Raw genomic sequence first — 27233 nt, 5'->3', positions numbered from 1 at the left:
GAGAATGACCTGGTCAAGTCACTCCAAATTTAGTCCCTGCGCCCATGTCTGCCCAGGCGCTCCTGGCCGACGTGGCCAGGAGCACCTCGGACACGACGAGGACGACTACCAATCGTATTGCACCGTCTGCTGCCAGAAGGCAATGGGTTGCTGCTACTGTGCAGCAAAGCCGTACCACGTCTGCCAGCACCCAGGAGACATAGGGTGACGGTTACCTGAGCGGGCTCCATGCTTGCCGTGGTATGCCATCTGCACAGGTAACTCAGGAAAAAAGGCGCGAAATGATTGTCTGCCCTTGCTTTCACGGAGGGAGGGAGGGAACGGGGGCCTGACGATACGTACCCAGAACCACCCTCGACAATGTTTTAGCCCCATCAGAGTGCTCCATTGTGACTGCTCTGGACAGCACTCTCAGATGCCCGATTGTTTGCCGTTGCTCTGACGCCGGGAGCGGCGACTGAGGACACGGCTTACAGGGTTGGCTTCAGGGAGCTAAAATCAACAAAGGGGGTGGCTTTACATCTAGGAGTATTTCAGGCAGGACTTCACGGCGGGTTCCAATAAGAAATGGTGCACCTAAGTTATCGTTCTTATTGGAACAAGAAGGTTAGTCTGGCCTCTGATTGATACATGGCTAGATTTACCTCGCTGCACCTTCTCTGTGAGTGACTGCAGTGTAACCTAGAAGAATGAGTCCCCTAGACAGGGGAGGGGGGGAAGCAAATGAGTACAAAACAAATCTGGTCTATTTCTTGTTTTGATCCACTCCATCTATCTTTTACATCTTTGGCTGGCAGCAGACGGTGCAGAAGGACTGCATGCCATCCACATCTCATGGCTGCTCGGCAGAAGATGGTACAGTACGACTGCTAGCAGTCCGTATCGCCTGCCCGCTCACCATAAGACGGTTCAATAGGACTGACTGCAGGACTAAAGAGAATGACCTGCTCAAGTCACTCCAAATTTAGTCCCTGCGCCCATGTCTGCCCAGGCGCTCCTGGCCGACATGTCCAGGAGCACCTCGGACATGACGAGGACGGCTACCAGTAGTACTGTACCGTCTGCTGCCACAAGGCAAGGGGTTGCTGCTACTGTGTAGCAATGCCGTACCGCGTCTGCCAGCACCCAGGAGACATAGGGTGACGGTTACCTGAGTGGGCTCCATGCTTGCCGTGGTATGGCGTCTGCACAGGTAACTCAGGAAAAAAGGCGCGAAACGATGGTCTGCCCTTGCTTTCACAGAAGGAGGGAGGGAACGGGGGCCTGACGATATGTACCCAGAACCACCCACGACAATGTTTTAGCCCCATCAGGCATTGGGATCTCAACCCAGAATTCCAATGGGCAGCGGAGACTGCGGGAACTGTGGGATAGCTACCCACAGTGCAACGCTCCGGAAGTCGACTCTAGCCTCGGTACTGTGGAAGCACTCCGCCGAGTTAATGCACTTAGAGCATTTTCTGTGGGGACACACACACTCGAATATATAAAACCGATTTCTAAAAAACTGACTTCTATAAATTCAACCTTATTCCGTAGTGTAGACATACCCTTAGGCTCTCTCTGCCTCAGGATCCCTTTCTGCAGACAAGGATAAGGGTAGGAGTAGGCCACTGGGGTTAGCGGAGGTGAAAGGAAGGTAAACCAGGGGGTCTGGGTTACGTTGGTGCTGTGGGGACCACGTTGGGGTGTCGGGGTGAGTGGGAATGAGGGAGGGGGGTGGAAGCAGGTATGCGTATGAGGCAGGGGTTGGGGGAAGTGGGGGGTATGGATGTTACGGGTCCATGGGGGTAAGGATTAGGGTGGGGGCAGTATAGACTGGCTAGGAGTAAGAGGGGTGGGTGGGATACGTGGGGGTAGGAGGGTGTCTAGAGTGGGGGGTTAGGGATCAGTGGGGTGCAGGGGTAGCCCAGCATGGGGAGTATGAGGCTGTGGGGGGGGTGAAGGTCGGGGTAAGAAGGGGTGCAGGGAGGGTGGGGAGTTAGGGTAATTGCAGGTCTCCGGGGTGCATGGGGGTAGGAGGTAGACGCATGCATGGCCTGGGGGGAAGTGCAGGTCTCTAGGGGTGGGGAGGGGGTCCCGGGAGAAGTCGGGGTACGTGGGGGAGGCAGGAGCACGCTCGGAGCAGGGGGAAGTGCAGGTCTCAGGGGTCGGGCAGGAGTCTGGGGGCAGCCCGGCTCGAGGAGCACGGGGCGCTCGGAGCGGGGCCGTGCCCGGCTGGGGGAGCAGTGCCAGGCCCCCCACGCGGCCCCGGCTCCAGCCCGGCTGCCCAGCCCCAAGTAAACATGCGGGGAGCGGGGGAGGCTGCCCCGGCCGCTGCCCCGTCCCGGCCGCCCGGGCCCGGGCCCTACCTCCGCGCTGCCCCCAGCTCCGGCCGCCGCCGCCTGCTCCTCCCCGGCTCTGCGCTCCGCGGCACTGGGGCTGGGCGCAGCCTGAGTCCGCCCGCCCCCCCGCCCGGCCAATCCCGCAGCAGCCCCTGCCCCGCGCTAGAACAGCCCGCAGGCAGCCGCCTCTCGCCGGGGGCAGCAGGGAGAGGGGCAGGCACTGCCCTCCCCCCACCCCCACCGGGGACCGGCAAAACTTGGGGCCGGACCCCTGCGCGCCCAAGCGTGGGGCACCTGCAGGATCGGGCCCTTGCACCCCACAGGCTGCCATGACGCCCCTGCAAGCTCGGACCCTTGCACCCCAAACCCTGCCCCCCAGGATGCTCAGGACTTAGGGTGCAGCCTTTTCCTTACACTCCAAAGTCCAAGGGGATGGCTCAGCTCAAGGACCCAGTTCCATCAGCGCTGCAAGACGGAGCCAGGCTTGCTTTGCTCTCACCCAGTATAAAGCCCGGGTACTGCCACTGGAACCAGTCTAAGGAGACTCACGCCCTGGCTTTAACCCATTATTAAGGACTGCTCCTGAGGTATTAGCATTCATTATTTCTAGTGCCACAGGGGGCGCTTACAATCCCCAGGCACAGGCCAGCAGCCCCTTGTGCCAGCACTGTACAACCAGAACAAAAAGATGGTCCTTGCCCCACCATTTACAGTCTAACCCCATCTCTTCTCCACGCGCTCTGTTCTACATGATGGACAGCACCAAAAAAGCATGTGTGCTTGCATTGAAAGCTAGAGATGGGCCTATAAACTGGCGCATTTTCCCTGAACCCCCACCGAGCTTCTGTGGGTCCAATAAAAAAAGCCCTGGTTCCAGACTGCTGCTGGTTTTGCAAGCCCAAACCCAGCCACCTCTTTCCCCCCACCTTTGCCATTTCCCTCCCCCCCAAGAGCTTTTTTTGCTGTCACCCCAGAAACTTTTCTGCTCACACATCTGGGCAAAAATAAATCCAACCTGACAAGTCCCACTCCAGCCTTGCTCAGCTTTAAGGCAGGCTTTAGTTTTTGGAAACAAAGCACAGTTTATTAAAACTTTTTTTCTATAATGAAAAGCAAGATGGAAAAATAAATGACATCTGAATTGCTCTTACACCTGACTGATGTACACTGGGCCCTGCACATACACGCATGATAACAACAATCAGCACATGAAGCGTTAAACAGATGATGCAAACCAAACCAGGCCCCAATCCTGCAATCAGATCTCTCCCCATAGACCCCTGCACTTCTTGTGGGCCTCCATTGATTTCAACAGGGCTCCATGCAGCTGCAAGATTCCCTCCATGCACATCCAACTGTAGGATTGGGGCCTAAAATCTTACAAAGTTACAGTCCCAATTTTAGCATGGCAGGGCTAGCCTAAAAATACTCTTGCAAAATGTCCTTACTTCTGTGAATAACGTCATCAATTACTGCCAAATGAAAGGATTTTTCAAATCCAATTTTTCTTTCATCATGTAAGAACCTTTAGTTTTTCCCCACAGAGCTCTGCCAACTCAACTATTTGCTAGTTTCACTGTAGTTTCACTTTCAGATTCCCCTGGCCTCCTACATTGTTGCAATCTCTGGGGGAAAGATTAGCAACAGTGCTAACCCAAAACATTGAAAAATCAGGAGTCCAGCAAAAACAGCCATGTGATTGATTGAAAAAAATAAGATTTATTTTTAAAACAACACATTTGTATGTTTTTTTTATTTGCTGGTGTTTTGAGCTTTCATGGGGCACTCAGGTCACATTTGCAAGCTTTTGCCCATAATCGCGAAGGCTAGAACCCCCCTTTCTTTTTAAAATGAAAGCAGAGTTGCTCAGGTAATCACCTGACGCCAGGACCTGGGACTTTAAATAAAATTACAAGAGGTATCAATGCTTTTTTTCACCTAAATCTAATTTTGATTGAAAAATAAAAATTCATGAATGCATGTCCATTAACATGAGGCTTTCTCAGACCTTTTAAAAATAATTATTATGCAACATCGGGCCTAATCCAGATGGAATATCGGGCCAGGTCCTGCAAACACTCCAATGGGTCTACTCATGGGAGTAAAGTTATTCGCACACTTAAGTGTTTGCAGGATTGGGGCCTAGGTCCCTTTAAAGAACCAAAACCAAACCTCACACTCAACACAATCCTCATTGCAACAAGGAGCTACATCATATACTTAATGCATAAGCTTCTTACCCGAGAAACATTCCGAGACTTGATTCCATGAGACATTTAAAATCTCATTCATCAGTTTTTTACAGATCTCACTACTTTCCCCTGCTCATGAACTCCATTGACACAGCAAAGGAGGTTGGGCATATTAAGAACAGCTGAACACTGGGACACCAGACTTAGAAAACCAAATTGCACATTTGCAAAACTGTCCCACATGGCCCCGCTTTCCATGCCTACCTCCCTGTCTACACTAGGAAATGACCCATGGCTGACAACATGGTACCTACCGGTGGCAGAGCTGTACCCTCAGGAATGGGTGATGAAACAGTTTAGCTCTATCTACCTTAGCAGCTGAATAGTTTTCATCCCCCGTTGAGGATGCAGCAGGGTGGGGAATCCATGGTTAACACTTTCCTACCATAGCTAGAGCCAAAGACCACAGTACTTGGTGTAACAGTTTATGCAAATTATGTAATGAGCAAATGTGCATCTAACCCTATATGTCTGCTAATGGTCAAGACAACCTGCACCAAAGCAATGTCAGGAGTAGGAGGATGTGGAGTTGCACAAAACTTGACAGCTGTGCTGAGGTAGGTGGGAACAGTGTTGCCACTGTTTGTGATTTTAGTGCAAGTCTTGTGATATCTGGTGTCTTTCTTAAGGCCCCAGCTCCTGGAGTCATGTGATAAGGATTTTCATAGATTCCAAGGCCCGTCATCTGATCACACTGCCTGTCTGACACAGGTTATAAAACTTCCCCCAAATCATTCTGGATTGAACGAGACCCTATTTTTTGGAAAAGCCTCCAGTCTTGATCTGAAAATGGTCAGACCTGTGGGTTGGGGTGAGGTTGTTTGCTGCACAGATGGGGACAGTAGCATTGCTGAAACCCAGAAGGGATGACACATGGGAGTGTATTGTCATCATCTGGACTTAGGTCTTCATCCTTTATGGCTTCGAGCTGAAGGGGGCTGGTTTGGTTGAAACACCACAATTTAGGGGGAGGCAATTGACCCCTTTCTATTCTGCAGCCATTATTGCTACCGGCCCTGTGTGCCTGGAATAGCTGTTGGTTGAATTGCAGAAGTCAAGTCTCTCTTGGGTTTTATCCCAATTCTTGTAACTAGCTAGTAATGCTGGACCCCAGACTTTGCTCCTGTATAGTAGAATGGGGTGAATAAGACCAACAGCTAGTTTGAGCAGATTTAATGATGCCCTGGGGTTTATCCATTTTGTAGCACTCCTGTATGCCGGATGTATGGACTAGTGGCGATTTTACTCCAAGAACAGGCTCATCTCATCCTTCTTCCCCCTCAATCCTTTTATCCACTGATTGCATCTTGTCATTAACCAAACGTGGGAGCTTGTCAGAACAGGGATTGGTTTGTTATTACAGGACTGGACGGTACCTACCCCAATCCATAAGTGCTGCTGTACAAATCATCAGTAATCATCTCAGAAGATGCTGCTAACACAGATATCCACCGGGCATTTGCTGAGCTCAGGAGAGCATCTTTCCTGTTGTGCCCTGGGGTAAAACCCATCTGGCTTGGAAGACTGTTAAAATAACTTGAGAAGGGCTTCCTGGCTGCCGTCAGCGCTGTGCTGTGCTGCAACATATAGTACTGGTGCCCCAGAGCCAAGCTGGGGAAGGTTTCCCTTGAGTCCCTCTATTGTTGGGGGTGGGAGCGCATGAGGTCCGTCATGTTGAATGGTCCAGTTATTAGTGGTGGGACACAGGGAACACGCAGGAGGCAGGTCCCCACTAGATGGTGCTGAGTGGGAGCCCTGGGACTGCTGCAATCTCACTAACTTCCCACGGGCTGGGGGAAACGAGGGACCCCAAGAGGTTCTACTTTCCTTCTCCCTGTGGCCGGGCATTACCTGGTCTTAGTGTCAGCAAGAGCCACATTCCCTTCCAGAGGGAAGATTGGTCATATGCTTGACCCACCCTGCGTCCCACAAAATCCAGCCACTGCCCAGCACTCAGCCCAGGCCCTGTAAGGCATGAGGCCCCCTGGTGAATGACCCAGCTGGGTCACTCCTACCAGGGCATGATGATCAACAGAAAGTTTAACCAGCTGCAGGGGAGTGGGGCAAGTGAACCCTGAACTTTCCACAGCCCAGGGCCCGCATGGCTGCCCTAGTCACCTAAGGGCTTATTGCTCAACTAGCTCTTTGAAGATTATCTTGAGCAGAGATGGGACCAGAAACTCCCTCTCCGCACCACCTCAAACACAGGAGTAGGAGAGAGCTGGGTCCTGCCATTCCAGCTCTGGTCCCTCTCTTCTGATTATTTTCCTCTTCCAGGGTCACTTCCTGCCCTCCTGCAAACCCAGGGCAGAGAACTGGAATGGGGTAGGGAAGGGGGATCTTTGCTGGTTCTGAATTGCCCATGATGAACCTGTAGCACCTTAGACAGAGGATACCGTTCCCCTGACCCTCCCATGGCCCCTTCCAGCTGAGGAATTCAAAGGGACAAGCCTCCCAGCTGCTCTCTGGGGCATGTCAGTATCATCAGCCAGATTGTACAGCCAGGGAAACTGAGGCGCAGAGATGCAGAAGCACCAATACCTTCCAAATACAGGTGCATAAATGACAATGGCCCGCTTTCCAGCAGGGACCCTAGCCCTCAGCACTAGTGACTGCATTGGAGCGGGAGCAGCCCCTCGGAAAAAACAGGCCATTCCTACGTCCTTGCCTTTATCTACCTTTAAGTGCCTCATTTGAGGCACAAGAGTCTAAATGTGGGAGCCACCGTGGCTTGGCCAGGGTAACGTAGCCCATCAGTGAGAGGTTTCAGAGTAGCAGCCGTGTCAGTCTGTATCCGCAAACTGAAATCTTCGGTGAGCTTAAACTCAAAAAGGAAGCTTACAAGAAGTGGAAATTTGGACAGATGACTGGGGAGGACTATAAAAATATTGCTAGAGCATGCAGGGGTGTAATCAGGAAGGCCAAGGCACAACTGGAGTTGCAGCTAGCAAGGGATGTGAAGGGTAACAAGAAGGGTTTCTACAGGTACGTTAGCAACAGGAAGGTGGTCAGGGTAAGTGTGGGACCCTTACTGAATGGGGGAGGCAACCTAGTGACAGATGATGTGGAAAAAGCTGAAGTACTCAATGCTTTTTTGCCTCAGTCTTCACAGACAAGGGCAGCTCCCAGACTGCTGCACTGCACAACACAGCATGGGGAGTAGGTGAGCAGCCCTCAGTGGTGAAAGAACAGGTTAAGGACTATTTAGAAAAGCTGGACGTGCACAAGTCCATGGATCCAAATCTATTGCATCCAGGGAGTTGGCTGATGTGATTGCAGAGCCATTGGCCATTATCTTTGAATATTCGTGGTGATCGGGGGCAGTCCCAGATGACTGGAAAAAGACAAATCTAGATTCATAGATACTAAGGTCAGAAGGGACCATATTTAAAAAAAGAGAACCTGGGGAACTACAGCCTTACTTCAGTCCCCGGCAAAATCATGGAGCAGGTCCTCAAGGAATCCATTTTGAAGAACTTGGAGGAGAGGAAGGTGATCAGGAACAGTCAACATGGATTCACTAAGGGCAAGTCACGCCTGACCAACCTGATTGCCTTCTATGATGAGATAACTGGCTCTGAGGATATGGGGAAAGCAGTGGGGTTATTTAGTCTGCAGAAGAGAAGTGTGAGCGGGGGGATTTGATAGCAGCCTTCAACTACCTGAAGGGGGTTTCAAAGAGGATGGAGCTCAGTGGTGCCAGATGACAGAACAAGAAGCAATGGTCTCAAGTTGCAATGGGGGAGGTCTAGGTTGGCTATTAGGAAACACTATTTCACTAGGAGGGTGGTGAAGCACTGGAATGGGTTACCTAGGGAGGTGATGGAATCTCCATCCTTAGAGGTTTTTAAGGCCCGGCTTGGCAAAGCCCTGGCTGGGATGATTTAGTTGGGGTTGGTCCTGCTTTGAGCAGGGGATTGGACTAGATGACCTCCTGAGGTCTCTTCCAACCCTAATATTCTATGATTCACCCCCCACCTGTGGGTTTAGGAGCTCACTCCTGCTTCTGGCTGCCCTCTGGCCAGGATTCCAACCCATAGGGCCTTTCCCTCTAGCCCTTTGGCCTTCAAACTCCTCTCGGAAGAGGACACCAGGCCTCTGTACCCTGGGTGTCTCCCTAACCCCAAATAGGGCTCCTACCTGGCCCACCTTGCTCCTTCTCTGCTCCAGAGGTTTTCCCTTCTCTCCTGAGCTAGCTAGCTCACTCATCCCCTTTATGAGAATCCACCCAGTTTATAAAATTCCTTTCCTTCCCACCCAGCCATGCCCTTTCCCGGTGCATCTCTTGAGCTCACTTCAGCTCTCCAGCTGTTCATTCAACACCCAACACCCCCTTCCCCTGATCAGCTCCAGGCCAGTTAGCCCAGGCAGAGTGTCCCCATACCCCTGCAATACTTATCTTTAGCACTGCTTTTCTGTGTTCCCCGTGGCAGCAGCCCAGGGAGGCTAGGCCAAACCGAAAGCCCCACGCAGGGGACACCTTAGGTTCAATGGAGCCCCATCTGAGCAGTCCATGCACAGGACTGGCAGCCAGGAGATCCTGAGTTCTGATCCTTAATCCGACGTTCACTCCCCCTCTCCCACCTTGAACAAGCCATGTCACAGCCTGCCTCAGTTTCCCCGTCAATCAGGGTTAATGCTCTTCCCTGCCCCCAGCAGCATGGTGAGGCCAGTGGTTACTGGGTGTACAGAGCTTTGGGGGTGGGAAGCATTATGGGTGGCTCACTATGAGTTGTAACTGTTTAAACAACTCCTCGCCCCCTCAGAGGGGTCCTAGTGACCCCAACCCCTGCCCTGAAGGCAGCATGGATCATCAGTACGGTCTCACTGTAGCTACCAGTCCAACAGGAACACTTGGGGAATGCAGAACACCCATAGCTGCAATGTGCCACTGCCAAGATCCACCCCAGACTGATTTACACCTTGCTGCCTGGAAATCCACCATCATGGCCCACGTCCTGCTGAGTTTAACTGTGCTCTGACTGCTGGGCCGCCCCGCTGCTGCACAGCCTGGCTGAGCAGTTGCCAGATGCTAAGCTGTGCGTGCAATGTGGGGGAGTATCTATACAGTGCATTTTGGGGATATCTGGCATGAAGGCCACCACTTTCATTGCTGCGCAGTGACCCCACCTTGCCTGACAGTGGCAAAGAGAGTCCCATTCAGTATCAACCTAAGAAAAGTGGCTTTGCGCTGATACATTTGGGAGAGGATCAAGGCTCCTAGTAGACGAGCATGGACTTCCCTTCAGAACTACTGCTCCCACTTTGCTGGGGACCGTGGGGCAGGGAGCTTACCCCACAGTGCTTCCTCTCACGGCTAGTTAGAGCTACCCTGAAGGGTCCCAGGGCAGGATTCATCTCGGAAGACATGGTATAAGACTTAGCCAGATTCACCTCCTAAAATGCAGCCAGGTCTGGGGTGGAACATAGCACACACAGGGGATGAATCGGTCTGATCAGCTCCTCACTGGAGGCTGGGTTCACCGGGTAACAACTTGTCCTTTCCATTCAACAGGGAGGGGGAGCAGTAAAGTCAGCTCCCGGAGGATGGGAAATGATTTCTTAGCCAGCTCTTTGGAATATCTGCAGAGAGGCTAATTACTGGAGTGGCAGAGTTGCAATGTTAGCAGAACCAGACAGAATGTAGTGGGCAGGACAGGGCACCAGGAGGAGGCTTGGCAAGGAGACTGGAATCATTCTAGTTCAGAAACACCAAGTGGCAATTAGCCCCTCGCCACCAAAGTCTGAGCTGCGGTGACGGACGGACACCACCTGGGGGGGGGCTGGCTGGCCCAGGGCTTGCTGTGGTAGAAGTCCCAGCGCTGGACAGGCTGCGTTTGTTCAGGGAAGTTCTGCAACACGTTCTGGAGTGGTAACACTCAACTGAGGCCACGAGCCCCCGAGAACAGAGAAAAGGGGGACCTGCAGTATGCACTAGGGAGGTATTCCGTGGTTAGAACCAGCAGAGAGATACTTCAGGCCATGGAGTTTGTGAGTGCAGACAGCAAGTGCACTGCTGCCATTGGTTCCCCCACTGCTAGTAGGGACTCCCCTGAAGGATCAGGGCCCATTCGCCTAGGCACTGTCCGGACAAGACAGTCCCTGTCCCAGAGAGCCAAGCTCCCACCGCCCCACCCAGCAGCGACAGCTCCATCGCCCGTGGAGCTGCACGCAGGGCGGCTCTCTGCTCATCTACTGCAGGATGGGCTCAAGCGGCCAGCGCCCCCTTAGCTGCTCTGGGACCTGTCCTAGAGGAGAGGCAAGGGACAGGTGGAGCTGAGAGTGCCCAAGGCCACTCTGCATGCAGCCGGCTGGCTGCCACTGCACGCAGGAAAGCAGCTACGGACACAAAACTCTGGTGTGGCATCCAGGGCGCACAGTAGTTAGGAGCCAGCCTCCTCCCTCAAAGCCCCAGCTCCGGGGTGCAGGAGTTACCCACTGCCAGGGCGGGCGGGGGGGCAAACACAGACAGCCCGGCATGGCCTCACCAGAGACACACCCAGAAAGCACTGTACAAATGGTTTATTGGCCTCATACCAGATTCCTCCACAGAGCTCCCTCCTCTGGGCCTGGTCAGAGCAGCTTACCCACCCAGGAGTTAAATCATTTACCCCCCGGAAACATGCCAACGGTCCTTGCTTCGCGGGCAAAGGGCCCATTTAACGCCCCCTACAAACAACCATCAGACACAACCGCTAACCCATCGGAGCCATTGGTGGGGACCAAGCCCCGCCGCACCTCAGCCCCTGCCAAGTGAGATGCTCAGCTACTCTACAGTGACGCTCTTTGGAACAAGCCCCAGAAAGTCACCTGGCCTGTCCCCCACCCCTCAGGCGAACACACCAGCCCATCATTCAGCAGCAACGGTTCATGGCCCTAGCGAGGGCTCCTTGCAGAGAGGCAAGGCAGGGGGATGAGAAAACAACAAACACGAGGATCGTGCAACAGGAGAGCACAGCCAGAAGCTGGCAGGGGGCTGGTTACCTCCCGACACACACAGCAGAATCATGCCCCTAAGCAGGCAGAATCCCAGCACCTGGCACATCACCCTGCAGAGGCTGACGACATCCAACAAGTCCCTTACCAAGCCCCTGGCTCCCACACTTCCTCCAGCCTGACTTGCCGCAGGATCAGAGACCCAGGAGGGCGGCAGCGGTGAGAACTCCCCACCCCCGGACAAGTCCCACAGCCCTTAATGACGGGGTCAGAGAGTCAGCGTCCCAGCCACGCAGCCAAGGCTCTGCGCAGCCAGGCTCCGGCCCCAGGTGGGTCCATGTTCACTGCAGCTCGCCCAGGAAGGCTAGCAGCACCTCGTGGAACTCGCGAGGCTTCTCCAGGTAGCAGGCATGGCCGGCGTCAGGCAGCACCACCACTTTGTGCTTCGGGAGCTGTTGCAGGCTCTGCAGGGACTGAGCGCCCAGGCCGGAGTCGCGCTCACCATAGATGATCAGAGTCGGCGTCTGCAGAGAGACAGGGAGAACTTCAGCCGTCAGACCTTTGCCACCCCTCAGCAGCGGGAGGCCGGCAACAGACCGCCGCCCACCTGCGCTGCCCTGAGAGCACGGCACGAGGGACCTGGAGAGCAGCGTAGCTCTGAGACAGGGCAGAGGTGTCCAGGCAGAGTGTATCCCAGGGCCCCCTGGGACTCAAACCCCCACCCCAGAGCCTTGGGGAGCCTGCGACCATGCCCCCCAGCCCCAGAGAGCATGGGGTCTAGGGCTGCCCTTCCCACACACAGCGCCCCGGGGAGCGGGGTCCACAGCCTCTTCAACTTCCCCTCCACACACACACACACACACACACAGCCTCCTAGCCTCAGAGAAGGCTGTAGCTGAGATGGGGAGCTGTACTGCAGCAAGCTGGGCTGACAAGCCGTTGCTGCAGTGACTAGAGAAGCTCCGGGCTGCAGTCACAAAAGTGGACAAATTCCTCTGTGAGTCAGGCCCTGATTACCCCCACCCCCCACCGACCAGCTGAGAAGCCTCTGCTCTAGGGACCAGCTCTGTCTCCTGCCCCAGAGCCAGATGCTTCTCCTTCCCTGCCATACCTGGACCTGCTGGTACTGCTGGGCCGTGTACTCCTGGGTCCCCACAGGCGCAATGGGCACAAAGCCCTTCAGCTGCGCCCCATGTACCAGGACAAAGGGGACGGAATAGTGGCCACTCATGGACGGGCTGATCAGAACTGGCCTCTGGATCCCCAGCTCCTTCAGCACATGCAGCAGGAAGGTGACACGGCCCTGCTCCGTGGAGACAGAATCGGAAAGTGGGGAGTTGCCGTAGCCTGCGGAGGAGGAGGAGGGGTTAGCCTGCCCCGAAGGCCCAGGCAAAGGCGTCTGCATGGGGAGCCAGAGCCTGTAGCAGGAGGAAGGTTTCACCATCCTAAACCTTTCCTCCCTCGCCCCCAACAGGCCTCACCCCAGCGAGGAGCCAGTGCAATGGAGATTTCTTGTGGGACATGCAAGTTAATTAGCAGACGTGCTGGGTTTGCATGCCAGCAGGACTCACATATGCTAGTCTTGCTACATCTCCAGGGCAATGTGGAACAGTGTCGCAAAATCAAAATCCCTGCCGAAGCCCCAGCCTTCTGCCCAGTGCGTACGGGCAGCACCCCCAGGAGAGGAACAGATCCAGGGGCACAAGCATGGTGTATGTAGTGAACATCTCTAGAACATATGACTCCCTGGAACTGACCACTTAAAGAGGCATGGGGCTGTACAGTCTCTTTGGCACATGCCAGCTGGCTGGCGGGCAGAGGGAGACGGGAGCTATCGCTGCAGGCAGAAATTAACTTGGGATACGTGGATGACATATTCCTACCAGGCAGGTCGATAGCAACAGTGCGATATCCTTCCTCTGAGAGCAGGGTCAGCGTCCCAAGGTCCTCCCAGGTCTTCGAAGTAAAAGCCTGGCCGTGCAGAAAAACCACCTCCAGCCTGCAGAGGACACAACAGCAGGTAGAGGGGCACCCGCCAGGAGGGAAGTGGGACCCACCCTGCTGTGGCTGGGGCAGGGGAGGCTGTTTCTGTGCTAGTTTACCAGCAGGAGAGCCTGGGGCTGTTAGGATGACAGACACTATGTTTTGTTTGTCACCATTATCTACGTAGATCCAAGGTGGCCTCTGGATCAGCAGATTTGGCTGATCCCTGCTGAACACATAGGAGAGTCACTTCCCGCTACGGAGAAGTGCAGCCACCTCTCGGGTGGAACGCAGCAGCTATTTCAGAGCTCACCAAACTGTGTCAGACAGGAAATGATCAAACACCAGCACTGCAGTTTCAACTGGACCGACATTTAAGAGTAATTAAGATTTGGGATGAGCACCTGGGATAAGATCCCTAGTCTTGCAAGGAGTGACAAAGGATATATAGTGACTACAAGCGGTCAGGAACTGGGCGTTTTGGCGTCCCCGGGGAAGCTCACCCCGACCCAGAGGTGAAAGCCGGTATGGTGTACCGGCAAGAGCCAGTATGCTGTGCCGGACCGGACCAGCTTCCCCAGGCTGGCGCTTTAAAGGTCCTGGAGCTCCCTGCAGCAGCCAGAGCCCCAGGCCCTTTAAAGCGCCGACCGCCACCACTAGCCCTGGGCTCCGGCGGTGATTTAAAAGGACCAGGGGCTCCGCAGCGGTAGCAGCAGCCAGAGCCCCGGGCCCTTTAAGTTGACCCTGAGCCCCAGGGCTACCAGCTGCCTCTGCAGCTGGTAGCTCCAGGGGTGATTTAAAGGCCCCGGGGCTCCCAGCCGCAGCCAGAGCCCCAGGGCCTTTAAATCTTGATTTAAAGGGCCCGGGTATTTAAAGGTCCAGCCTCTTCTGGTTGAGGCCACGCCCCCTGCTCAGGACTCCAGAGTACCTGTAAGTCCTTTAAATTACTCTCATCCCTGCCCCAACCCCAACACCATACAGGGCTGATTTACAGAGAGTAGCACCAGCTACTGAATCACCTGCCCCAGGTTTTTCTTGGAAGTTTCCCACTCCCGTACCAGGGAGCCAGACCCTGCTCATCCTAGGAGCTCAGATAAGAGCACAGATCTAGGGCAGCTGATCTAGGATATAGACTGCTTACGATGACCCACAGTGCTGACACCAGAACCAGCTCTGGTGGCCAGAAGACTAACCCACCTTTTGGGGCTGGGAGTCCCAGCTCTCTGGAGCAGGAAGCCTTCTCTGAATAAGATGGACGGGCTCCCTGCAATGGTCCCTGTTAGGATGGTGACATTGACATCTTGCTGGCCCTTCTCCTCAGCCCTGGCCTGGGCCTTGTGGCTGCCTGCCCTGGACGTGAACCTCTCGTGCTGGATTGCAGGGAGCAACAGGTAGAGGACAAAGGTGACGAGGACCCCGAGGACCAGCAGCCCCAGTCTGTTGCGGATCAAAGCCATCGTCAGCCGTTCTGAAAGGGGCAGAGAGAGAAGGTGAACAGCTAAGTGCCGGCTCCATGCTGCAGCTCAGACAGCGCCACGCACAGCAAGGCCCAGCCATGGAAGAGGAGACAAGGGACCTCGTGGCTCAGCAATGACCAGGAGAAGAGGGATGCATACTTGACCGGGGCAACACACGCACACTAAGGTGGCACAGTTATCCCCCAGGGCAACCTCCCAATCAGGAATGCGCCCTTCCCCACCCAAATACCAGGGCACCACAGGGGGGTGGGGACCAAGGTGGATTCTGGCCCCCAGCTTTTTATTGGGGATGGGGGATGATGGGGCTTCCTTTACCCCCGAAGTCTCATGCATGACCCTAGGCCAGAAGAGACGTTAGGGGGACGTTTGCAGCAGAGTGCAGAAATTCTGGTGTTACGGTCACTAGGATGAGACACTTCAGGCCCAGGGTCAGAGGCCGATTCAGGCCGGGCCCTACCCTGTCTAAGGCTCAGGGAAGCAGCCGGTGTTGGTCTCTCTGCCTCATTCTCACTCCTAGCCACCATCCTGGTCATGCCCGAAGGGAGGCAGGCTGGTCCGGAGCCCCCTGGGCTGGGGCTGTGACCCCAGCACCTGCACTGTGTTAGGTAGCAACAGCCACCCTCACTGTACCTCTCCCCTGCCCCAAATCACTTACCCCTGGGAACCAACTAGTGCTGGGGGGTCGCTGCACAGAGGAAGAGTTTAACAAACAGGTGCCCCCTTGCAGAGAGGGGTCCAGCCTGGCCCACCTGGCACTGGCAGGACTCCTCCGCACAGTGGCTTTCACAGCCTACCCACTCCCCAGGATCTGTGGTTTCTATGCCACCCCCACCCCCCACACAGGCCCTGACACTGATCTCCTCCCAGGCACTCCCCCTGCCTCCCCTTTACTGTCCCTGCTGCCTTTTCCCCTGCTTTGTCCCTGAAGCCTCCTGCTGCCCCCACAACCGCCCCACCCATCACTCCCAACCGCCCAGAACCTTCCCAGCTCCATGTTCCGTCCCACCCCCCAACACACCCGCGGGACATGCAACAGCCCTGAGAAAACACGGGTCAGATCCCAAGACATGGGTGGCAGACTCCCTCCAGATCCCCAAACATAGTAGCTCCTAAAGGCCCCCCAACTGGCCTTCCCCCCCAGTTATGGTTATTGCAGGCGCCTGGCTGGTACTGTAGGGAGCTGCTCCCAGCATGTTCCAGTATTCAGGAAACTTCACACTCATGTCACCTGGCACATCTTCAGGGGCACTCTCCTCCTTACAGGGGGCTTAGTGCCAGGGCATCAGACCGATGGCCCTAGACAGCAGCGTCCCTTAACCCACAGCACAGGTGCTGCAGCAGTGAAAGCTTCCCCCTTTCCAGCCCCAGTGTGAGGGACCCAGCTATAAGGGAGAAATTAGAGGCCAGTCTCCATGGGGGCCAGTTATCCACAAACCTACCTGCTAGGAAGCACCAGCGGAGGTGGGGTTTGAGCAGGTACCCTGGCGAGACTCCGTGGCCCATTATTCAATCTCTTGCACTATCCAGCCCTTTCTACAGCAGAGTTTTAAATCTGAACCCCTGGGTTGCAGCACATCACAAGGCAGAGCACGGCCAGAGAGAACAGCCAGCCTTGAGCTCTGGGCCGCCAGTGCTAGCAGATTAACAGAACGCTGGGCTGGGCTGCCCTCCCTGCACAGTCATTACACCGCCTTTGATGGACAGGGCAATGTACTTCACTGCCCCCCAGCATAGAGGGGCCCCATATAACACCCTAAGGAGTTCAGTGCTGTCTGGAGTCCTTGGCAGGCCCTGCACTAGGGGAATTCTCCCCTGCTCAGCGTAGAGGGGATGGAAGGGCCCTAACAGAGTTGGCTCTGCAGGAGGCTCACAAGCAAAGACATGCTTGCAAGGAGAAACAACTCCCTACTTGCTGCTTGGGAGACGCTTTCTGTAATTAATTTGCAAAAAGAAAAGGAGTACTTGTGGCACCTTAGAGACTAACCAATTTATTTGAGCATAAGCTTTCGTGAGCTACATCCGATGAAGTGAGCTGTAGCTCACGAAAGCTTATGCTCAAATAAATTGGTTAGTCTCTAAGGTGCCACAAGTACTCCTTTTCTTTTTGCAAAGACAGACTAACACGGCTGTTACTCTGAAACCTGTAATTAATTTGGCGTGCATAAGAAGAATGCCACAGGTGAGTGCTCAAGGTCAGAGGGGCCCCCACTTGCTGTACTCTATTGTTCCCAGACAGCACTGAGGGGCCCCAGCATCCTCCAGGTGCCCCAATTATTCTCTGTGTTCTGTGGGCAGCAGCTAAGTCTCAGGGATGAGATTTTCAAAGGCCTCCCCAGACGGCAAGCCATGCAAGCTGCATGGAAGCCCTGAGGCTGGGCATGTACTCTGCACTATTTGCTTTCAAGGGCTTTGAATGTTTGGGCAACAGCATTTCAAAGAAGCACAAACACACAGAGGGAATGAGATCTTTGAATGGGGTCAGGTGCTCCACACAAGCACTAGCCTGTATGGCAAATCACCTGACTCAAGCTGAAAGCTATCCTGTCATCAAGGTGCAAGTAATTAACGTGATGGTAACTGACACACATCTGATCCAGAAGGGCCCCAATGCACTTTACAAGTGACATTGGAAGCTCACTTCCTCCACCACTGACATCCAGCCACTTCTGGGGTGAAACATAATAGTTGCTGGATGATGCACATCAACACTCAGTTTTTATTTGCATTGTGGTGGGGCCAAGGGCCTCCACCTATGGACGAGGCCCCCACCATGCTAGGAGTTGTATGAATGCAGAACAAAGAGACAGTACTTGCTTCCAAGAGCTGACGATCTAAGCACACAAATACGGAGGAGGATGAATACTGTAGCCAGGAGAACCAAAAACAGGGGAGGCTTTAGGCAAGGAGAAAGCCGCTGTCTTGGACATGCCATACCTCAGTCATCCATGGCTCCCAATTACCTGAGCGGCTCATCCACATGACAGACAGAGCAAACAAGACTCCCCTTTATTGAGCATGCCCCTAAGAAACTCAGCACTCAATGCTGCACTGCAATGCGAGAAGTGCCCCAGCATCTTACTGCCCACCAGCAGGCAGGCCCTGGGCCTTTCACTTTAAGCTCAGCCTTGCTCTCTGCACCCACTACCGACTACCTTGTCTGATCTCATCCAGCAGGCGGGCTGCAGATGTGCAGTCTCTGAAGACATAGGTTTGCCCCTGGCACAGGATCTTTAGTTTGGCAGGGTACAGGACGTAGGCCTGAGCCCCCTCCTTCACAAACGCTTGCTTGAGCACCATGAGGCGCTGCCGCCAGGCATGTGTGGCAGGGCTGAGGTCGGGGAAGAAGGAGACCTTGGGGCCTTGGAATTTGGTTGTGCAGCAGGCCCGTGCTGCCCGCAGAATTCTCTCTCGGGCCCAGAAATCGGAGAGGGTCATTAGCACAGTGCCAGCACCTGGGCACCGCCGCCTGCTTCCCTCATGGGAAGCCGGTACGCGCTTTCTATACGCATAGGAGCTTCCTTCGCATTTAAGCCCAGGTAAGCTGCACCAGATTTTCCAAGAAGGGGATGAGGTCTGTGTCTCCCACAGCAGCCGGGACCCCAATGACCCTGATGTTCCGGGCCCGCACCCTGTTCTCCAGCTCTTCCAGCCGGCGCTCTGTCTCCAGGCCGCCCTGGGCCAGCTCTCTCATCAGAGCCGCGAGCTTCACCACGCAGCTCTGCGTGGTCACCACCTTGGCATCCAGGGCTTCCACCCGGCTGGCCGTCTCCTCCAGACATTTTGCCAGCTTACACAGAGTGAGAGGGAGGCCAGGGCTTCACGCAGGGCGGCCTGCTCCGAGATGACCTGGTCCAGCCGCTCTGGGGTGGCATCCGCTGTGGAGGGGCGCGTGCCATGCCCGCCTTCGCAGGCAGAGAGACGCTCTGTCACCTGCTCCCTTCTGGGCATCTTTGAACCAGAGCAGAAGAGTCTGTCCCACAAAACCTCACCCCACCTGGGCGCATCAGAGCAGGAGTTCCGGGGGCCCCCGGCCGGAGCTTGGGGCTGCCAGGCCCACCTCTGCCCAAGTGTCCTGGGACACGCCCTTGTTTACCAAGCGCTTCCCCGCCTCCAGCCGCGCCACGGGCGCTCCAAAGTAGCCGGCCCCCACGGCTAGAGCCCCTCCCCGCAGCATCGCAGTGCGCCGGAGCGACTCCGGGCCTGTGCGCCCCTCCACCGGGGCCATCGCCAGCCCCCGGCCCAGCCTGCCTGCGCCCCCAGCTCTCAAGGGGGCGAGGGGGGCAGCAGCCCTGGTTACCGGCACGCCTCGGCCAGCGCGCCCGAGCGCTGCCCGCCAGGCCAGGCCAGGCCGGGCCGGGCCGGGCCTCCCCCAGGCGCGCCGGAGCCAGGCGCCTCCAGCGCCCCAGTCCCCGGGGACCGCACGCACTTACCGCCTTGCTGCGCGGCGCCTGACAGCCGCCGCCGCCGCCTTCGCCCGGGCTGGTGCGGCACTGAAGCACCCCCGCCAGCCTGGCTCGAGCCCCACCTAGCGGGGGAAGGCGAGAACGCACAGCTGCGGGCAGACGGCTCCGCGCCCGTCCCCAAAGAGCCGGACCGGACCGTCCCTAGCCCAGCTGCAGCAACCACCACTCTGCGCGCTTGGGGAGCCTCTGAGCGGGTGGACTGGGACAGGACTGAGCCGGGGGAATCACCCTCCCCAGCCGCCTCCGGGCTCCTGGGGGGCGCCCCTTTATTCCTCCTCCCGGCCCCCGTGTGGGCACCCTCCAAAGGCAGGCAATGGGGGCCGTTTGGAGGGTGAGGCTGTACAGGTCCTCAGGGGATTTTTGAGCCTGGTCTCTAAGGATTTCATCTCCCTCTGGAGCTTCAGAGTGAGTGGGGAGGTTTGGGGGTCTCCCTAGTCCTGCCCTACCTCTCTGGCCATCCTTTCAACAGGTCCCTGTTTTTATCCCTAGAGCTTGTTCCTCCCTCCCTCCTTTGTTTGTGATTCTTTACAACCCTTTAACCCGCAGATCTTCCCCACAACCAATAACACACACACTGTTGGAAAATCTGCCTTGCACTCCCCCACTTTGTCTTAAAAGCATTCTACAGAAAACCTCCAGGCCATGGCCCAATGGGGCCCTGCCCTGAGCCTTGCTCAGGGTTCCCCAATGCTACTGTACAGCAAACCACAAATCTCACAACCCCACCAGGAAGCAGCAATGGTCATCTCTGGGGGGAAATTTAGGCACGGATTAACTAGCATGCAGAATAACAAAGTCAGGTTTAGAACTCAAGACTCCCTCGTGTCCATCATACGGCACCTTAACCCACCTTGTCAGGTACTGCTACACATTCCACTCACCCTACAGCCCTGCTATTGTATTGCTCCCTCCCTTTTCCCAGCTCCCTCCTTTCTACCAAACCGGGGCTCATAGAGCTCAGCTGTAGTAAACACCCCTCTGCCACCCCAGAATTCAACCAGCTGTTCACATCAATGAAACAATTACCAGCAAGTCTGTTACATTTCTCCAGTAGGCTCCCAGACCAAGCCCCCAGCACCCTTCAGCAGCTCTCCCTTAGTAAACAGGCCTCAGAGCAAAAACCTGGGAGCGGAGGGAGGAGAATCCAGCAGTAGAGGGACCCATCTTGTGCCAACTTCCTGACTCAGCTCATTTGAAATAAGGGCTATGTAACAAAATACCCAGCTCTGCCTGTGCTGAGCAGAAATACCTGATATGGTGCTGACAACCACTGCAAACTGGGAAAGGAACCCACAACTTTTGCTTATATTCATTTACCTAGCAAGACAGCTTCACTGCAAACTGTAATTATTCTAAAGCCACCATCCCCAGCCTCGTTCTGTTCTTCACACTCCCAGGTGCTCTTAGGCCCTGCCAATGCTGCGACGCAAACCATCCTAGGTGCAAGCACTGCCAGGGTTCAGACGATAGGGCAGAGGGGGTACAACCTTCATTTTGCACATTTCACTCTTTCGCTCCTCAATTCCCCATGACCCCACGCAAACTCTGCCACCCCAGTCTCTGTGGGGAAGAAGGTGGCAGGACACATTAAAATGAAACAGGCAGAATGGAGCAAGCTGATCTCTTCTCCCAACTGCAATATCCAACCAAACCTCACTGCAAACAGAGTCCAGCTCTCACAGCTGAGCACACCACCTGAATTTGAGGGGGAAAGGAGTCCAGGAGAGCTGGCTGTATTTTAAAGAATCCTTATTGAGGTTACAGGGACAAACCATCCCGATGTGTAGAAAGAACAGTAAATATGGCAGGCAACCAGCTTGGCTTAACAGTGAAATCCTTGCTGCTCTTAAATACAAAAAAGAAGCTTACAAGAAGTGGAAGATTGGACAAATGACCAGGGATGAGTATAAAAATATTGCTCGGACTTGCAGGAGTGAAATCAGGAAGGCCAAATCACACCTGGAGTTGCAGCTAGCAAGAGATGTTAAGACTAACAAAAAGGGTTTCTTCAGGTTAGCAACAAGAAGAAAGTCAAGGAAAGTGTGGGCCCCTTACTGAATGAGGGAGGCAACCTAGTGACAGAGGATGTGGAAAAAGCTAATGTACTCAATGCTTTTTTTGCCTCTGTCTTCACGAACAAGGTCAGCTCCCAGACTACTGCACTGGGCAGCACAGCATGGGGAGGAGGTGACCAGCCCTCTGTGGAGAAAGAAGTGGTTCGGGACTATTTAGAAAAGCTGGACGAGCACAAGTCCATGGGGCCAGATGCGTTGCATCTGAGAGTGCTAAAGGGGTTGGCGGATGTGATTGCAGAGCCATTGGCCATTATCTTTGAAAACTCATGGTAATCAGGGGAGGTCCAGATGACTGGAAAAAGGTTAATGTAGTGCCCATCTTTAAAAAAGGAAGAGGAGGATCCTGGGAACTACAGGCCAGACAGCCTCACCTCAGTCCCTGGAAAAATCATGGAGCAGGTCCTCAAGGAATCAATTCTGAAGCACTTAGAGGAAAGGAAAGTGATCAGGAACAGTCAGCATGGATTCACCAAGGGCAAGTCATGCCTGACTAATCTAACTGCCTTCTATGACGAGATAACTGGCTCTGTGAATGAAGGGAAAGCAGTGGACATGTTGTTCCTTGACTTTAGCAAAGGTTTTGACACTGTCTCCCACAGTATTCTTGCCCGCAAGTTAAAGAAGTATGGGCTGGATGAATGGACTATAAGGTGGATAGAAAGCTGGCTAGATTGTCAGGCTCAACGGGTAGTGATCAATGGCTCCATGTCTAGTTGGCAGCCGGTATCAAGTGGAGTGCCCCAGGGGTCGGTCCTGGGGCCGGTTTTGTTCAATATCTTCATAAATGATCTGGAGGATGGTGTGGATTGCACCCTCAGCAAGTTTTCAGATGACACTAAACTGGGAGGAGTGGTAGATACGCTGGAGGGTAGGGATAGGATACAGAGGGACCGAGACAAATTAAGGATTGGGCCAAAGAAATCTGATGAGGTTCAACAAGGACAAGTGCAGAGTCCTGCACTTAGGACGGAAGAATCCAATGCACCGCTATAGACTAGGGACCGAATGGCTTGGCGGCAGTTCTGCAGAAAAGGACCTAGGGGTTACAGTGGACGAGAAGCTGGATATGAGTCAACAGTGTGCCCTTGTTGCCAAGAAGGCCAATGGCAATTTTGGGATGTATAAGTAGGGGCATTGCCAGACCGATCGAGGGACGTGATCGTCCCCCCTCTATTTGACATTGTTGTTGCCTCATCTGGAGTACTGTGTCCAGTTTTGGGCCCCACACTACAAGAAGGATGTGGAAAAATTGGAAAGAGTCCAGCGGAGGGCAACAAAAATGATTAGGGGACTGGAACACATGACTTATGAGGAGAGGCTGAGGGAACTGGGATGTTTAGTCTTCAGAAGAGAAGAATGAGGGGGGATTTGATAGCTGCTTTCAGCTACCTGAAAGGGGGTTCCAAAGAGGATGGCTCTAGACTGTTCTCAGTGGTAGCAGATGACAGGACAAGGAGTAATGGTCTCAAGTTGCAGTGGGGGAGATTTAGGTTGGATATTAGGAAAAACTTTTTCGCTATAGGGTGGTGAAACACTGGAATGTGTTACCTAGGGAGGTGGTGGAATCTCCTACCCTAGAAGTTTTTAAGGTCAGGCTTGACAAGCCCTGGCTGGGATGATTTAGTCGGGGATCGGTCCTGCTCTGAGCAGGGGGTTGGACTAAATGACCTCCTGAGGTCCCTTCCAACCCTGATATTCTATGATTCTATGAATTTCACACAGCAGTGTCCTGTTCCCATCCCTGAGAGCATCAGAGATGCAGTGAGCTGCTACTACTGAGATGAGCTCCACAAAGATACTGCTGGAGGTGCAGGAGTAGCAAGGAATGCCCAGCAGCCTGGAGCACCCATGGCTACCTACTCCAGAGTAACATGGGAGGCCCTGATACATGGACAGATGGAATAGCCATGGCTAGCCATGCAGAAGTGGTGTGGGAAGTTCTGGTATGTGGTGGACACCTGTGGCTAACCACATAGAAGCAGCACAGGAGACCCACATATGTGGAAGTGCAGGTTGGGGGACACAGACTTGGAGTCTTTCCTGCTCCCTGTACAAAAAAAATAAATAATTCACTAACCCTTCTGGGCAATAATTTGTGCACTGCACACAGCATTTCCTGGACAATATTGGAACCATTGCGAAATCCTAGAGCTAAGTCTCCCCTCTTTCTCTTCACAGTTGAATTATTCGCCTCTGCAAAGCCAGTGACAAAACAACAAATAACTGGCTACCTATCATTCCTGTGTACGTCAGCCCAACACATAGCTGGCCAGCAGCCTCTGAGGAGGGCACCCCCTGCGACCAGCTCTTTCCATTGCAATCGCTCATTATAACTTTTCAGAACCCTGCTATGGGAATAATATTTTCCTACCAAGGCTGCAACTTTGAGGGAGGATGTGGAGGGAAAATGAAAGCTGGCACTCTCCTGAAACAACAGAAGAGTAGGAGCTGGGGCTTGAAGAATAACACAGCAGCGTATTGTGAGATTCACAATAAAATCACAAGAGTTGGCAACACTAAGATTCACCCTCCCCATGCAACGCGGGCAACAGTTACACCTCCCTCTGCAAGCAGCCAATCTACTACTGACCACTCATGGAGTTACATAAAGGAAACTTCCTCTATAATAAACATGCAACGCGGTCTTCCGTTTCTCTTCTCTTCTCAGGGCCTGTCTGCCGTGGGGATGTAGCCGCAGGGCTGCAAGCCCAGTGCAGATGGGAGGTCATTGCCCTGGTGCATTTCCTTCCTGCCCCCCGCTCGTCTCCTGCGAGCCACTAGGGGTCACTGCGCCCATGGGCCAGCGCTCGCACCCCTGTTGCCGGGCCCGTCTCCGCCCCCTGGTTGGCGTCACGGCTCGCGCCCGGGCTTCCTGGCCGGACCTTCGACCCCGGGAAGCGCGGTCTTCGCGGGCCGCCCCTCCCCCGCTCGGCAGGTATCGCCCCCCGCGCGCTGCTGGGGAAGGGCCCGGGGCAGCCGCTTTGCCAGGGCCCCTGCTCTCGGGCACCTCCGGTCCGCCCCAGAGCTGGGGCAGAGACCGGGACGCTGCGGCTGCCGGAGCCCGCCTGGCTCCGAGCGACGGGGCCATCAGCCCAGCACCCTGGCTCAGACAGAGGCCAGGGCCAGCTGCTTCAAACCCCGCCCTCTGGGGCCCCCCGCAGCCTTAGCCACGGGGCCCCCCGCCCTCTGGGCCAACCCCCGCCCCCTCCCCAGCCTTAGCTACGGGGCCAACCCCGCCCCCCGCAGCCTTAGCCACGGGGCCCCCCGCCCTCTGGGCCAACCCCGCCCCCTCCCCAGCCTTAGCCACGGGGCCCCCCGCCCTCTGGGCCAACCCCGCCCCCTCCCCAGCCTTAGCTACGGGGCCAACCCCGCCCCCCGCAGCCTTAGCCACGGGGCCCCCCGCCCTCTGGGGCCAGCCCCGCCCCCCGCAGCCTTAGCCACGGGGCCCCCCCGCCCTCTGGGCCAACCCCGCCCCCTCCCCAGCCTTAGCCACGGGGCCAACCCCGCCCCCCGCAGCCTTAGCCACGGGGCCCCCCGCCCTCTGGGCCAACCCCGCCCCCTCCCCAGCCTTAGCTACGGGGCCAACCCCGCCCCCCGCAGCCTTAGCCACGGGGCCCCCCGCCCTCTGGGGCCAACCCAGCCTTAGCCACGGGGCCAACCCCGCCCCCCGCAGCCTTAGGCCACGGGGCCCCCCGCCCTCTGGGGCCAACCCCGCCCCCTCCCCAGCCTTAGCCACGGGGCCAACCCCGCCCTCTGGGGCCAACCCCGCCCCCTCCCGAGCCTTAGCCACGGGGCCCCCCCGCCCTCTGGGGCCAACCCCCGCCCCCTCCCGAGCCTTAGCCACGGGGCCCCCCGCCCTCTGGGCCAACCCCGCCCCCTCCCCAGCCTTAGCCACGGGGCCCCCCGCCCTCTGGGGGCCAACCCCGCCCCCCTCCCCAGCCTTAGCCACGGGGCCAACCCCGCCCCCCGCAGCCTTAGCCACGGGGCCCCCCGCCCTCTGGGCCAACCCCGCCCCCTCCCCAGCCTTAGCTACGGGGCCAACCCCGCCCTCTGGGGCCAACCCCGCCCCCTCCCCAGCCTTAGCCACGGGGCCCCCGCCCTCTGGGGCCAACCCCGCCCCCTCCCCAGCCTTAGCCACGGGGCCCCCCGCCCTCTGGGCCAACCCCGCCCCCTCCCCAGCCTTAGCCCACGGGGCCAACCCCGCCCTCTGGGGCCAACCCCGCCCCCTCCCCAGCCTTAGCCACGGGCCCCCCCGCCCTCTGGGCCAACCCCCCCCCCCCCCAGCCTTAGCCACGGAGCCCCCCGCCCTCTGGGGCCAACCCCGCCCCCTCCCCAGCCTTAGCCACGGGGCCAACCCCGCCCCCCCGCAGCCTTAGCCACGGGGCCCCCCGCCCTCTGGGCCCAACCCCGCCCCCCTCCCCAGCCTTAGCCACGGGGCCAACCCCGCCCCCCCGCAGCCTTAGCCACGGGGCCCCCCCGCCCTCTGGGCCAACCCCGCCCCCCGCAGCCTTAGCCACGGGGCCAACCCCCGCCCTCTGGGGCCAACCCCGCCCCCTCCCCAGCCTTAGCCACGGGGCCAACCCCGCCCTCTGGGGCCAACCCCGCCCCCTCCCGAGCCTTAGCCACGGGGCCCCCCCGCCCTCTGGGGCCAACCCCCCCCCCCCCCAGCCTTAGCCACGGAGCCCCCGCCCTCTGGGGCCAACCCCGCCCCCTCCCCAGCCTTAGCCACGGGGCCAACCCCGCCCCCCGCAGCCTTAGCCACGGGGCCCCCCGCCCTCTGGGCCAACCCCGCCCCCTCCCCAGCCTTAGCCACGGGGCCAACCCCGCCCTCTGGGGCCAACCCCGCCCCCTCCCCAGCCTTAGCACGGGGCCAACCCCGCCCTCTGGGGCCAACCCCGCCCCCTCCGAGCCTTAGCCACGGGGCCAACCCCGCCCTCTGGGGCCAACCCCGCCCCCTCCCGAGCCTTAGCCACGGGGCCCCCCGCCCTCTGGGGCCAACCCCGCCCCCTCCCCAGCCTTAGCACGGGGGCCAACCCGCCCCCCGCAGCCTTAGCCACGGGGCCCCCCGCCCTCTGGGGGCCAGCCCCGCCCCCCGCAGCCTTAGCCACGGGGCCCCCCGCCCTCTGGGCCAACCCCGCCCCTCCCCAGCCTTAGCCACGGGGCCCCCCGCCCTCTGGGGCCAACCCCGCCCCCTCCCCAGCCTTAGCCACGGGCCAACCCCGCCCTCTGGGGCCAACCCCGCCCCCTCCCGAGCCTTAGCCACGGGGCCCCCCGCCCTCTGGGGCCAACCCCCGCCCCCTCCCGAGCCTTAGCCACGGGGCCAACCCCGCCCCCCGCAGCCTTAGCCACGGGGCCCCCCGCCCTCTGGGCCAACCCCGCCCCCTCCCCAGCCTTAGCTACGGGCCAACCCCCGCCCTCTGGGGCCAACCCCGCCCCCTCCCCAGCCTTAGCCACGGGGCCAACCCCGCCCTCTGGGGCCAACCCCGCCCCCTCCCCAGCCTTAGCCACGGGGCCCCCCGCACTCTGGGGCCAACCCCGCCCCCTCCCCAGCCTTAGCCACGGGGCCCCCCCGCCCTCTGGGGCCAACCCCGCCCCCTCCCCAGCCTTAGCCACGGGGCCCCCCGCCCTCTGGGGCCAACCCCCCCCCCCCAGCCTTAGCCACGGAGCCCCCCGCCCTCTGGGGCCAACCCCGCCCCCTCCCCAGGACTCTGAGATAGCGCGT

The 27233-nt window shown here is 57.0% G+C and overlaps 2 protein-coding genes across 8 annotated transcripts in view; both read right to left on the bottom strand.

Annotated features, from left to right (window-relative positions):
- Positions 1 to 27233, bottom strand: part of ACY1 (aminoacylase 1) — a 451002-nt gene that overhangs the window by 26351 nt on the left and 397418 nt on the right. Inside the window, exon 1 of one of the 4 annotated variants that reach the window (XM_073352544.2) lies at positions 2352 to 2432. The exons of 2 other annotated variants lie outside the window; for them this stretch is intronic. The gene's annotated coding sequence lies outside the window, so the exon portion shown is untranslated. Of the gene's footprint in view, positions 1 to 1550; positions 1677 to 2351; positions 2433 to 27233 lie in introns of those variants that run through there. One more of the 4 variants, XM_073352545.2, reaches the window with a different exon arrangement.
- Positions 11084 to 19488, bottom strand: ABHD14A (abhydrolase domain containing 14A). 4 transcript variants are annotated; one of them, XM_073352526.2, is made up of 5 exons: positions 19404 to 19488; positions 14693 to 14963; positions 13396 to 13511; positions 12624 to 12859; positions 11084 to 12036 (listed from the first exon to the last, which is right to left on the bottom strand). In XM_073352526.2, exons 2-5 carry the CDS (start codon positions 14950 to 14952, stop codon positions 11854 to 11856), a joined length of 795 nt encoding a protein of 264 aa, XP_073208627.2. In that variant the 5' UTR covers positions 14953 to 14963; positions 19404 to 19488; the 3' UTR covers positions 11084 to 11853. The 4 variants fall into 4 exon arrangements, with proteins under 4 accessions (XP_073208627.2, XP_073208625.2, XP_073208624.2 ...); XM_073352524.2 differs by lacking the exon at positions 19404 to 19488 and adding an exon at positions 18602 to 19339; XM_073352523.2 differs by lacking the exon at positions 19404 to 19488 and adding an exon at positions 18126 to 18593.

Source organism: Lepidochelys kempii, chromosome 7, assembly GCF_965140285.1.
Source record: "Lepidochelys kempii isolate rLepKem1 chromosome 7, rLepKem1.hap1, whole genome shotgun sequence".
In the NCBI taxonomy this organism is placed as follows: Eukaryota; Metazoa; Chordata; order Testudines; family Cheloniidae; genus Lepidochelys; species Lepidochelys kempii.
The sequence above is the reverse complement of the archived record's forward strand: the minus strand, read 5'-3'. Positions and strand labels throughout refer to the sequence as shown.

Bases quoted from the DNA above. Each gene is read 5' to 3' on its own strand.
- ABHD14A (XM_073352523.2), bottom strand. From the start codon at position 18,408: ATGACCCTCTCCGATTTCTGGGCCCGAGAGAGAATTCTGCGGGCAGCA. The intron at 13,512-14,692 runs GTGGGTTAGTCT...TGTCCTCTGCAG, and splicing joins GGGACTCCCAGCCCCAAAAG to GCTGGAGGTGGTTTTTCTGC. The intron at 12,037-12,623 runs GTATGGCAGGGA...GTCTCTCTGCAG, and splicing joins AGCAGTACCAGCAGGTCCAG to ACGCCGACTCTGATCATCTA.